This window comes from Haliotis asinina, chromosome 2 (genome assembly GCF_037392515.1).
Source record: "Haliotis asinina isolate JCU_RB_2024 chromosome 2, JCU_Hal_asi_v2, whole genome shotgun sequence".
NCBI classification, from domain to species: domain Eukaryota; kingdom Metazoa; phylum Mollusca; class Gastropoda; order Lepetellida; family Haliotidae; genus Haliotis; species Haliotis asinina.
Window position 1 is genome coordinate 49,036,207 of NC_090281.1, and position 13,233 is coordinate 49,049,439.

General features: G+C 37.7%; 1 protein-coding gene across 4 annotated transcripts in view; it reads right to left on the reverse strand.

Moving 5' to 3' along the window:
- Nucleotides 1-1,026: 1,026 nt before the first annotated feature.
- LOC137273852 (neuronal membrane glycoprotein M6-b-like) overlaps nt 1,027-13,233 on the reverse strand; it is a 107,694-nt gene continuing 95,487 nt past the window's right edge. For all 4 annotated transcript variants that reach the window (XM_067806729.1, XM_067806730.1, XM_067806728.1 and 1 more), the window contains exons 6-8: nt 10,626-10,678; nt 9,252-9,317; nt 1,027-6,945 (exon numbers count right to left, since the gene is read on the reverse strand). In XM_067806729.1, coding sequence (XP_067662830.1) covers nt 6,823-6,945; nt 9,252-9,317; nt 10,626-10,678 — 242 coding nt within the window. In that variant the 3' untranslated portion in view covers nt 1,027-6,822. The remainder of the gene's footprint in view (nt 6,946-9,251; nt 9,318-10,625; nt 10,679-13,233) is intronic.

Sequence of the window (13,233 nt, forward strand, 5' to 3'; positions counted from 1 at the left end):
CTGTCTCTCATACTGTGCCAAATCAGTATGAAGTCAAATAAGAACTTTTGAACATGGTGGTTCAAAGGTCACATAAGGACCATGTCGTGTAATGTCAAATTAGGACATATTGGGGTATATAGTGACATTAAATATTTCATCGGTTCATATTTCTGTAAGTAAAACTATAAAACTATATGAACTCTGAAAATTGTTGTGTTATTCTTAAGTTTTGACTGCTGCTCATTAGCAATACCCCATCTATATGGTGGTGGTGTGTAAATAATCGAGTCTTGACCAGACAATCCAGAGATCAACATCCTCAGCATCATTCTACTCTGTTAGAATACGGTGACATGTGCCAACTATGTATCACCCAATCTCTCACTCTACAGAAGAGGTCCAAATATCCAATGAGTACCTTAATACTTTAACTTGCCAGTTGGCCATCAGGACCTGCAGCTTCCTGCATGCTTTAATATCTACAGGCCCTCAAAGAAATCTGCAGGTCCATTTTGTTGAAGTCAAACCAATAAAAGCAGAACAGTCTACACCATATGCAGTTTCACACTTTTGCTACAAAATCAATTGGCGAAGCCTATGGCACAGAGGGAAGTATATATTTGTTAAAGACTGGTGTTGACATGCCTACATGCAAAGTGCTGCAATACCAGGAAGTGAAACTGTAAGTTATTGGTTGTAACATGAAGGATCACAGATGATTAATATAGCAAAACCATGAGAAAGATTCCAATCAAAAAAAAGACAAAGTACTGAAGCTCACAAAGGACTGCAAATATTTGAAACTGCTGGTCTGATATAATAACAACTGGCGATGGGCCTCCGGGCTGGTGCTTTTTTTTAACACTTGCAGCAAGGACCTCCCTACACGGCCATCTTGACTTACACCATGTTCATGCCATCAACCAATGGTTTCACTCCACTTGATTAGTTACTTATTTAAATGCAATTTCACAGATATAACTCTTCGAATCTGTAATATATGTCTCTGAGATCTTTCATTACAAGAGTAAGACCAGAACCACATTTATTCATAAGATTTTATTTAAACACATGAAACCTTGAGACAATTCTAGATAAAAAAAACACATGAACAATGAAAACATATGACCCTTATGAAATAGCACAAGAAATGATGGATGTGCTTATAACACAGTGGGCATTGTGCATACACGGGCATAGGAAACCAAACACTCACAATTAATCAACTTTCTAAAACACTCTAAAACGATTTTTCTACCTGGCCAAATACCTATTTTTAGGCTTTACAGTGACAATTCTTCTTTACAACTTTTACACAAGTTCATAAAAAGAACAAAGTTATAAAAATATAATGAATTTCCAAGTTATTTCTCATTTTTAAGGTGATTCTACCAGTTCCTATGCCACTTTGTATTTGACAGTCATTGTACTGGTGCCTAAATCATAACGTGTATTTCAAACCATCTATGTGTTAAATTAACAGTGAACACAGACAATATGGAGTAAACTCATTTTGATTATTTTAGTAGGATATTGAAAATGTCAGACTTTAGTAGTGATGTCTCATTCCACAACCATGAGCAGGAAAAGCACCTTTTCCTTTCTCACAACATTGAGTAGATCTTTTTGAAAGTGAATTTTTTAATGATTTTTTTTCTTGAGCTTATGTATATATGATTGAGCACAGATCTACAGTCGCGGACTAAGTACTACATCTAGACAATGGAAACATCAGTTAACAAGTTTGTACATAACCAACCTCAACAAGAAATACTGACGGCTGTGCTATAACAGGGATTAACAGCAATAGGGAAAATAGAATGTTGAGCTCTAAACAGTACTGATACCACTAACAATGCAAGCAGTCAAACATCTCTCTCCACGACCTGTACTGAACCTTTGAGAAATGTCACAATGCACATTCAGACTTGGATGTTGTTTAATGTCTATAGTTGTTCAGAAAGAGTTGCTTCTTGCAGATAAAGACAGGAATTGCTGTTTTTGACATGACTGCAATTGATTCATGGCTGCCAGTTTATATTGAAAGTTGGAAAGAGAAATTTATGTGGATAGGGATTCAGGTAAATTACAAATTGTGGATTGGCTGAATTAAAATGAAATGTAGTTACTAGGTCACTTTTTGTTCATTTGTCATCTTACAACAACAAGATTTCAGAGTACCAAGAACTGGTGGATTTGAATTCATGAATTAAGTTTTTGAGTGGTGATTAATGTACTTGTTTTTCAGATAATTTAATGTTGAATGACGCTATGTATGAAGTGCCAGTTATTCACAAACAATTCAGTATCAGTTTGTGACATCACATTTTGAACACAGTGGATATGAACATGAAAATGAATGAAAAATTTGACATTTGCAGCTGTGCCAAAAATAAACAGTTGATGAACTGAATTAGTCAGACCAGAACATTCACAAAACCAATTTTGAAAATGCACTGCAACACTTCTTCCCTGACGTCATTGATGTCTTCAGTTTGACCCGAGGATGTACACTGACCACAAGACTGACCAAGACATCGCTGACACTACACAAATATGTCTTACTGCATACCTGTCACAAGAGACCATACCTCACCACCAGCTGATACACCTTGAGCCATGATCGCTAACAATCTGGCAATGTCTAAAGTATTCAGCATCAAAACAGTAATTAAGTTTCATCTTAAGATATATCCTTCTTGTTGATGCTTATTTTCAACAATGCTTGACCATTGTGTCTCTGGTTTTGCATCATATCTAAAAACACAAATATTTTTTAGTTCGATGAACATGATCATACTTACAAACACTATAAACACTAAAAATCACACTGTGGATAACTGTAAACATGCATAGTTTTTAAAACCATTTCACAAAAATATTAAGATCAGGATGAGATTAAAACATTGTATGGTCATTTCAATGAAAAAAAATGTTACCAAAAGATTTCATTCTTGATGCTCAACAGTCTTTTCAAGAGTGGTCAGTGTGAGACCTGATTATTCAGGATAGCCTTGCTGAGAGCATGGTCTCCCTCCAAGGTAGCCCAACCAAAGCAGCCCTCCATGTCAGTGTACAACAGCAATAGATGTAACAATGATAAATGGTGTCATAATACTCAACAGTACAAATAACATACAAATTACAAAACACCAACAATATCAGGGTGCCATGACAGGATTGAAAATATAAAAATAAATGCTGTAAAATTTCTACTAAGAAATAAACATGAATCCTAGTGGTATATTTCCGTCGACCTACTTTTCTAAGATGTAACCAATATTCGTTGATATTCTGTTTTTCTCATATTTTCTTGTGTAGTCAGTGATGTGTTGATGGAGAGATGATTGGATGAATTTTGTCAAAAAAAATTATCTATGTAAACATGTAGTTATCGCAGAACACGCACCACATACACTTGGGTCTTTTTTCTGACTCTGCCATGACTACTTTGACTATGTAAATACTATGAACAAGTAGATGTAAACATGTAATCTAGTTTAAGTAGAAATATCTTTATTATGACTAAGCCTTTAATTCTGATCTGTGTCTACCATTTAGATATTTGTCTAAATATTCAAGTTTAATACTGTTTGTCTTATTTACACATAATTAATGATTGATCTTTTTTATACATTACAGAAATCTATCAGGAAATACTCAGTATATTGTAAATAAGTTTTCTCAGTCTATGTTAGGGTAATAGTTATTGTACAAAATTGTCCAAATGAGGACCAGGTTCTTGAGAGTTATGACTGATCAGGTTATGTACAATAATCTTTTAATAAATAAATGACGCTATTAGGTCAGATGTTTCATAAATATTCAATGACAAGTATTCACATAAGATTCATCAATCTAAAAATGTTAAAATATTAAATATAAGATTCATTTAATCTACCTTACAATCATTCTAACCGAAATGTTTCATGTATAAAAGATGCTTTTTCTATGCCCGTATACATGTAGACAATAAACTGTTAGTAGAAATTTTACAGTAATATTTATTACTTACACATGCAAAAGAAAAATAGAATTTTGTAATAAAAAGTTACGGTTTAAATACTTATCTATCTGACCATATATTAGTTTTGCTATATCTGGCTACACGGAAACCAACTGCGCATGAAGCAACAATTTTGCATAAGGAAACAATATGGAGGCGAGGAGAGCCAATCAGCAGTGGATACTTCTTCAATCCAAATTTAATATCAAAATCGGTTCAAATATCAAAAAATAATTCAACCAGTTTCAAAAATGAAATGTTGGGGGCCATTTCAACAAGCAATCTGAACAGCTTCTCTCAAATCAAATGGCTTCTTTCGGCAAATCCTATATCTCTGCCAACAGGCACAATATATTTCATTATTAATAATCACATTTGTTTCTGTTCACTTGACATATAATAGCATTAAAATGTTAATAACTTAGCTAATTTTGTAGATGGAATATGTCCTGTGTGAGATATCTTAACATCTTAAAGTTCCATATATCTGGCTTATTTTTTGGGTTTGGGGATGAATTATCATTTATCACAGCTAAAAAGAATCAGAAAATATTTGATATCTACCAAACATTAGTACCCCGAAGTGTTTTGATATTGCATATTCAATCAAATCTACCCACTTAAAGTTTATTTATTTATTTATTTATTTATTTATTTATTTATTTATTTATTTATTTATTTTTGTACTTATATATCTATTAACAAACCGATTGAATACCCTCGCCTTATAAAGATCTTTGATAACCTGCAGACAAATACCCTGATTTTATTTATTTGATTTATTGAATATTTATTATAAAAACTTCATAACTAACATGAGACAAATATTAGAAAATGAACAACACTTAACTTTTTACATTAGTATTTTTTGCATAGGCCCATCATCCTTTGGGTTTATTCTTGTAGTATTGCTACTGCAAAAGACTTAACAATTTCGGTTTGATTTGTAACAATGATGTCTTTCTATTTCTATACTTTTATATTTGGTTAGTATAAAAAGCACCTATTTACATGTTTCCTTGGTTGAATTTTTGTTTTCCGGATTTCCATTATGGGCAAATTAAGCTGGATATATAGGCACATGCTGTATAGATTTGGCATACAATAACATGTAGACTTGGATAATGTGAACAATAGCTACATGAACACAGAGACAGCAGATTGAAACAGAAACTGCATGACTAGTGATATCATTTCCTCTACTGTCAACAATCTGATAAAAAATCAAGGCATCCATTTGCTGCCCTGGTACCAACAATCTCCGATTCTCATTTCACATTTCAGTAAACACCATGCACAATGATTCTTGAGTAATAGAGTCCTCATATGGAGATGTGTCCAACATCAGGTTTGAGTATTTCTGGAGACGTCTGCTGGCAAGTTGAGCAAAAGTATCAACAGGACCATTAAAAAAACTAGAACGAAATGGCCAATCACGCCAAGCACTAACATCATGTAAGTCAGCCTACAGACATAGAAAACACTTGTATGGAAATGTGTAGTTAAAATGGTCACATGTAAGAGTCATCAGTGGAACTGATTTTTGTGCAGGTTGACTTCTGTCACCGTGACCTTGACCTTGACCTGTTTTGGGATGAGCATGAGTGGGTTAATAGAGACAAGCTCTTTGATCCCACAAAAAGGGGGACAACTTGGGAGCAGATGAATGTCAAGATGTCTGATTTCAGTGCAATCTGTCGGAGGTGTATTGATGGTTGTATGAAGAGGTGTTGCGGTCATGCACGACCACTTCAGTTTCTTGGCACATAATCCACATACAGTGCTGCAGGCAGTGATAAAGAATCTCCCAGATGATAATGGGGACCAATCATCTTGGATAGTGATTCAAAATAGATTTTGGTGTCATTTAGCAAAAGACTTTCCTCATTATGTGTCTGCAAGTATTGTCCTTTCCAGAAATGTGAAGATAATGCTATAAAATCACAGTGTTCATCCTTAATGTCCATGTAATGATCTCACCGGACTCCTTTTCCCATGTAATGAGGGATATCCAGGTAGGCAATGCTTTCTGTAAAAGATAATTTGAACAGAACCCTCACGGTAGTTCCACACAAACTTCAGATGTCCTCATGTCAAACTCAAGGTATTTCTCTGTAAGATGAACAAAGTTTATTTTCTTCACTAAACATCCATGGTCCAGACAGCACAAATGGACCTTCTAAGATCCTGAAGCTGGTCTCTGCTTGAAAGAATATCCTGTTGACCTTCACCTCCACCCATAAGCATGTGTATCAAGCACATAGATTTGACAGAGGATTCTCAAGTGTACAACAAGGTCCCACAGATGTAAAAGAAGGACCATAAATGCCTTGAGACTCATCAGTGCCAACACATTTACAAGGTGTTACACACAGATCTCCAGATGTTTTATAAGCACAAGATGTTGCAATATCCTCCACAAGCTCTGCTACATACTGCCAGATGGTCCACAAGCATTATTAGATGTACCCAAGTATTCCACAAGCTTTCCTAGGCACTCCCAGATATTCCACAAGCACGTCTAGCTGTTAAGCATGTTCCACAAGAACCTCCAATGTAATCCACAAGGACCTCCAATTTGTTCCAAAAGGATCTCCAAAATAATCCACAAGGACCTCCAATATCTTCCAAAAAGACCTGGCATGTAATCCACAAGGACCTCCTCCAGTATGTTCCTGTGGTGTTCCTGTAGGTCCCTGAGCTGCTCCCAACTGGCTTGTTATTGCTATGCCCCCCTCGAGCCTGCGGCTATTGATGTTTCACTCAGGTCTCAGGCACGGTGTAAAGTTTCTTTTGAAAAATATTGCACTCTATCCAAGCACTGTTGGGTGTGACTACATGTTGGTGTCCAGGACGGAGTGTTTGGAATGCTCCTCAGTGTCGTAGGCGTTAAGCGTGACGAACCGGTTGTCCTTCAGGTGAGTGATGTTAGCACTGATCGAGATCAGGAAGTGGATCTGAAACAACAAAAGAACTGGTCAGCATTTCATCCAAACACTTGCAGGCAAAGAACTCATGAGCTCAGACCTGCATAATTCTACGGGGAATTTTCTTTTCATGATATTGTCCCCACTGAAATATCTTATCACTCTGTTTATGTGTATCAGTTTACAGTTGAACTATAAATAACAATAACTAATTCCACAGGTAGAAGTACCAATACCGCAGGTTACTAATGATAATGGTGGACTGAAAAATACTGCAGGTAGTTTTACCAATAACACAGGTGGAGTTGCATATACCACAGGTGGAGTTACTTATACCACAGGTGGAGTTCCTTATACCACAGGTGGAGTTACTCATACCACAGGTGGAGTTCTCATACCACAGGTGGAGTTACTCATACCACAGGTGGAATTACTCATACCACAGGTGGAGTTCTCATACCACAGGTGGAGTTACTCATACCACAGGTAGAGTTACCTATATCCCAGCTGGAGCTACTCATACCACAGGTGGAGTTACTCATACCACAGGTGGAGTTCTCATACCACAGGTGGAGTTACTCATACCACAGGTGGAATTACTCATACCACAGGTGGAGTTCTCATACCACAGGTGGAGTTACCTATATCCCAGCTGGAGCTACTCATACCACAGGTGGAGTTACTCATACCACAGGTGGAGTTACTCATACCACAGGTGGAGTTACTCATACCACAGGTGGAATTACTCATACCACAGGTGGAGTTCTCATACCACAGGTGGAGTTACTCATACCACAGGTAGAGTTACCTATATCCCAGCTGGAGCTACTCATACCACAGGTGGAGTTACTCATACCACAGGTGGAGTTCTCAAACCACATGTTGAGTTACGTATACCACAGGTAGAGTTCTCAAACCACATGTTGAGTTACTTTAACCACAGGTGGAATTATGCATAATACACATGGAGTTACTTATACTATACTTATCAACACATCCTACATGTAGGCACTCAGGTAAGTCCCACTGCTATTTATATTTCTTAACAAAACATATTGTCTTTCTAGTATGGTGCAACTCTGATATAAATTATAATTGTATGAAGAGACACATTGCAACAGTAATTCTAAAATGGACCATTTATTGAAAGTAATTACCACTAACATGAATCATCTGTATGATTGCTATACTGTCTACATGCCTATGTCTGTCGCTATTGATTCTTCCACTACTCCAATAAAAGCAGGTCATGCCAGGTGTCTAGCAGAATAATCATATTATCACACATCAGCCAAGTGCTCTTTGAAGTTGTATAAGGTAATTATCCGACTAAATTACCCCGGTATTGGACACTACTGTCAGTGGCTAGTCAAACGAGGGGTAAGAGGGGGATGCTTTGTACACTTACATACTTAAATTTTACAAATATTTCTCTTGGACATACCTAAAATTATACAAAGAAAGAAATGGAAATCTAGATGCTTCAAAAATCCTAAACTCATCAACAGTATGAATTTGGTTTAAGGATAATGTCATAGATTCAAACCTGAAATTAACCATCTTCTTATCTTGGGGATCTCAGTGTCATATGCATTCAATCAAAATCCAAAGTCATGGACCTGCATGACTTCAGGCTATCCCTGTACTGAGACATCTTGATAGAACCTGAAAGACCTAAAATTACCTTAAACCCAAACTTAATCATACAGATGCACAACTGAACGCTTTCATCTTTTGTAAATGACATCCAAGATTCAACTTGGATATACAATTAGCTCCAGAAAGGTGTAATATAAACAGATTAAGTCTGGAAATGGTTGAAGTCAAAGTAATTGGTAATGACAGAAAAGAATCTTTCTTCAATGGACCAGAAGATGCTGGCCCAAACAGAATAAAATCTTTGTAATACTCCCCATAAGACTGACAAACCCTTCCTTGTAACTCTTCAAAATTAAGTTAGGCTACTTAAACATCCTCAGTTGGGGCAGGTGATAGAGAAAACTGGGCCCTTATGCAATGATATCATACAAGTGATAGCCAGATATATTAGGTGTATTATATACATTTAATCAGTCATTTTTCCGCCTCTGGTCAAAGCCAAGACTCTGAAAATATTCTCCACAATGGGCATTTTGTTACACTCTTGCTCTTTTGATCTGAAGTGCAATGAGTATTCATGTCATTCTGAATTGCAAATAAGATAAATCCACTCAATCAATCTCCCTTGTAAATATTTACCCACATTCAATGCAATCTGTCATTAAATAAATGATTGTTCTGCAAGGAATGGTAACCTAGCAATTCCATTATTGTCTTGTAACCATGGTGACACCTACCAAGCTGACGACCACCAGCAGAGCAGAGAAGTAGCAAGCAGAATAACAGACGAGCACATCCTTGGCCTGAAATAGGAAACGGAGAATCAGTTTCTGCAACAATTCACCCCATGCTGACAAATCAATGGAGTTGGAGAATCGGTGACCAGATTGAAAATGCCAAACATAGAACTGTACTTAATCATGTTGCTCAAAGAAAAGGCATTGCATAAATACAGACTCTTGAAGATATGACTGTATGGACATATTACAAATATGAATCTCATTGATATGTTTTCACAAATTCATTATTAATCTCAGCTCCTGAACCAGGAAGTAATTGAGAGGGAGGACTTTGATTTTAATAAAGTTCAATATCAGCTTTTATGTTAGACAAACATGATTGGAGTTGAAACAACAATCAATCTTATTTCGTGGTTTTAATAAGATTTTGTCACTTCACAGAATCTTTCATCTGAATAAATTCCAAGAAGCCCCCATTCAGTATTCATATGAAAGAGCTCATGTTCACTTTCATTGCTGGAATAGTGTAAATGTGTTACCAACTGCTGTAATTATTGAAATCTTAAATTGGTTTATTTTTCTACAACTCTAATTCCAGATCACATGACCTATTGACCGATTTATCTGCCATGGTTTCCACCTGAGCATGTTTTAGAGTCCCCATGGATACCATGCTGTATTTTATACCAGGTTTGTCCACTTCAAGTAAACAAATATCAGTATCCATGCTCCTGGATCATGAGCTGTAGTCCAACGCCCTGATCGAGTTCACAAAACATATACATGTCAGAAGAGAGTGTTGCACAGATGAAATTTAAGACAGAAGAAGAAGTAGTATTAAGAAGTGTTGAAAGACCAAACATCAATTAATCCAGTACTGGCACAATGCCCAAAAATATCTGAAGGTATGCTTATACATAGATGCAAATGATAACACGCACGCGCAAGCACGCGCAAGCACGCACACGCACACACGTCTCATTCTCAAGGGGCGTGGAACTCCTTGTCTAAATGAGCTATCTAATGCAAATGTCAGTCATTTGATATACCCGTTCAGGGCTATAACACTATGGTGTTCAAGATCACTTATCTATTACATGTTCCTTTCCAACGCTATGGCTGGTTGCCAGTTAATTACAAATAAATGCCCCAATCGAGATTACGTTAGGTACCTTGCAGTAAATGTATAATGAAAAACAATGTATGTATTTATGTTTATTGATTATTCCAAGTTGGGGCCAGTGAGCTGGAATGAATTATCCTAATGAATGTTATAGTATTTATGAAAATATTTCGTTTTATCCACGATTGGGGCTGATGAACTTTTCTAAGTGTCCGATAACGAGTGTAAGAAATCCAATGTCGACCAACCTTGGTAGTAAAGACGTTGAGCTCTTCGCCACACATATTTCTCTCCGAGAATCCTGAAAAGAAATTTCAAACATTATCGTAAGCAAAATGTACGTCATGTTAATAGTTTGTATTACACCAGCTCCAGTTTCCATTAAACAGTCTCTGTCTGTGAGTGGAAAACGAAGCAGTTGATAAACTCATCCTCTGCACTCGAAGCAAAGCAAAACAACATATTATATGTCCCGAATTAGCAAGGTCTTCAGCTCGTTCTTCTGCCAGGAACACCAACATCAACATCTGCACATATTTTCTGGACGAAGTAATTATTGAAAATGACGGTTGAAACCAAAAGTACTACCCTCATTGACAACAAACTTCATGGTGTTACACAAGGTATTAGTTGACCAAAAACACCTCAACAAATCGTTTTGAGCCTGTAACAAAAATATTCTCTTTTTAACCAAATGTTAACTGGACAAGCGGAATAAATATAATTACCGCTCCATATTGACTTTGTCACGGATTCTCAATTTAGATTCCAACTCTGGCTGTATTTTTAGACCCCTTTAAAGTCATACAACCCCTCTCAATACAATCTTCGTGGGGCTGAAGTACAATTCACTCGCCAATGAGACTAGGTTATTCAGCTTGTCAATCAAGAAAATACGATGGTCTCTTTCCAGACTTTCTTTCGTATACATTCGCATTCATTTTTCGTGTTCAAAACGCCAGAATTTACAACACAACAGAGGTAAACGAGGGGGTAAAATGTCCTATTTCCATAATTGATCGATGTTAAATGAGATGAAGAGCCGACTGAACGATGCAACGGCGCATGTGATGGCATTGTCGATCATGGCCTCTCTTCCAGTGATCGGTACCCGAGGAAAGATGGAGAGACAGATCGATAGGGCCCCAGTCCTTTTCGTCCCAGTCGTGACTGTACGCAGATCCGACCCACATACCACACAGCCGGGTCGGGGAGCAATCATGGCAATAACAAACAAACGCCATTAGCCCGCGGCGGGAAAACGTTGCTGGTCGCAATCACGGTAATTTAACATTTGCGCCCTCGACGGATGACTTTGGACGTAATCGTTCGACCTCGCAGTTTTGAACAGGCCCTTAAGTGCGACTCCGTTGTTACCGTTAAGGTGACGTTCGCTCTATTTCAGACCTCGCAAGAGGATTATGTTGAGCTGAGGGCTAACGCAAAGACTGCAGTAACAAGCCGCGTCAGGGTCCGTCCAAACTCCAATTATCTGGCCACGGTTGGTTCTAAAGTCATTATTTCTTTGTTGAATCTATTACCGGACTATACATTTTTTTCATCCTCCACACAAGACATCGTTATTGCAGTCTTGACGTTCATTAAGGCATCATGTCGTTGAAAATCATCCCAAAGTCTTGAGTGGCATGTTTTCTAAACTGGTGTTAAGAGGGGATTCCTTTGCCATCGGGGTTTACTCGGTCATCGGAGACTTAGAGCTATATTCGGCTGTGGAAGACTGAAGACAGATCAGTGTCACCTCGTTGTTCACAGAGCTTGGGGGTGTGTGAGTGAGTTTAGTTTTACGCCGCTTTTAGCAATATTCCAGCAATATCACGGCGGGGACACCAGAAAATGGGCTCCGAGCTTGTGAAGGTAGCTAGGAATGTGTCGCCCTGAAAGACGAGAACGTTACTGACATTCTAAGTATCAAGGCCACGTCCCGAAACCACTCCTATGTGCTAAAACATCTTTGGTTCTGTTGTTATAAACGGCATTGTAGATCTGACTAATCATTAAAATGAAATTCTACTCATAACTCCACATCAGTATACGCGGATGTGCACATCTAAACGATTCCAGTACACCTCTGCCTATACACCTTGTGTATCATATTCCCCTGAACTGTCCACCTTCTTCTGTTTCCATTTCTAATAATTGCTTGAGACTTACCTAGTTATTTTAAAGATCTTTGGAGAGGGGTTTTATAAGCTGTAAGAACTTTTTTCCCGATCGTTTTCACTTTGTGCATAAAATACGTTTAAGCTAAAGGAATGCTTCCGGTGACATATTCCATGCCTGTGGTGATCGCGCAGGTCATAAGGAGTGGGCGAGTTCAGTATTCCTGCTATATAGAGAAGATTTGTAAGTAATCCAGTCTGGACCTAACAGTCCAGTGATCAACATCATGAACATCAATCTACGTAAGCGCGATACAACGGCATGCGTCAACAACTCAGTAAGCCTGGCACCTGACTGCGTTAGTCGCCTCCTATGACAAGCATGGGCCGTTCAAACCGGATCTTCACGGGCTGGTCTTAAGTAGGTCATGCTTGTCGTAAGAGGCGGGTTGAACGTAACTACTTAGATCAATGCTCCTGATGTCAATCACGGGACTGTTTGGTGTATACCTGATTATTTACAAGCCGCCGTCAAATAGCTGTTACACTACAGAGTACGGATTTAAAGAAAACACAATCAAGATGACGTTTGGATATGTCTAGGGCCATGAAAAAAATGCCCAGCCAAAACAAATGTCACTGGGTAGAAATTGTGAAATATTTCAGTGTTTGGAAACAGGGTCTTCTTTTAAGAATCTAGGGTATAACCACGTTGCAAAGACCAGGCCACAAGACT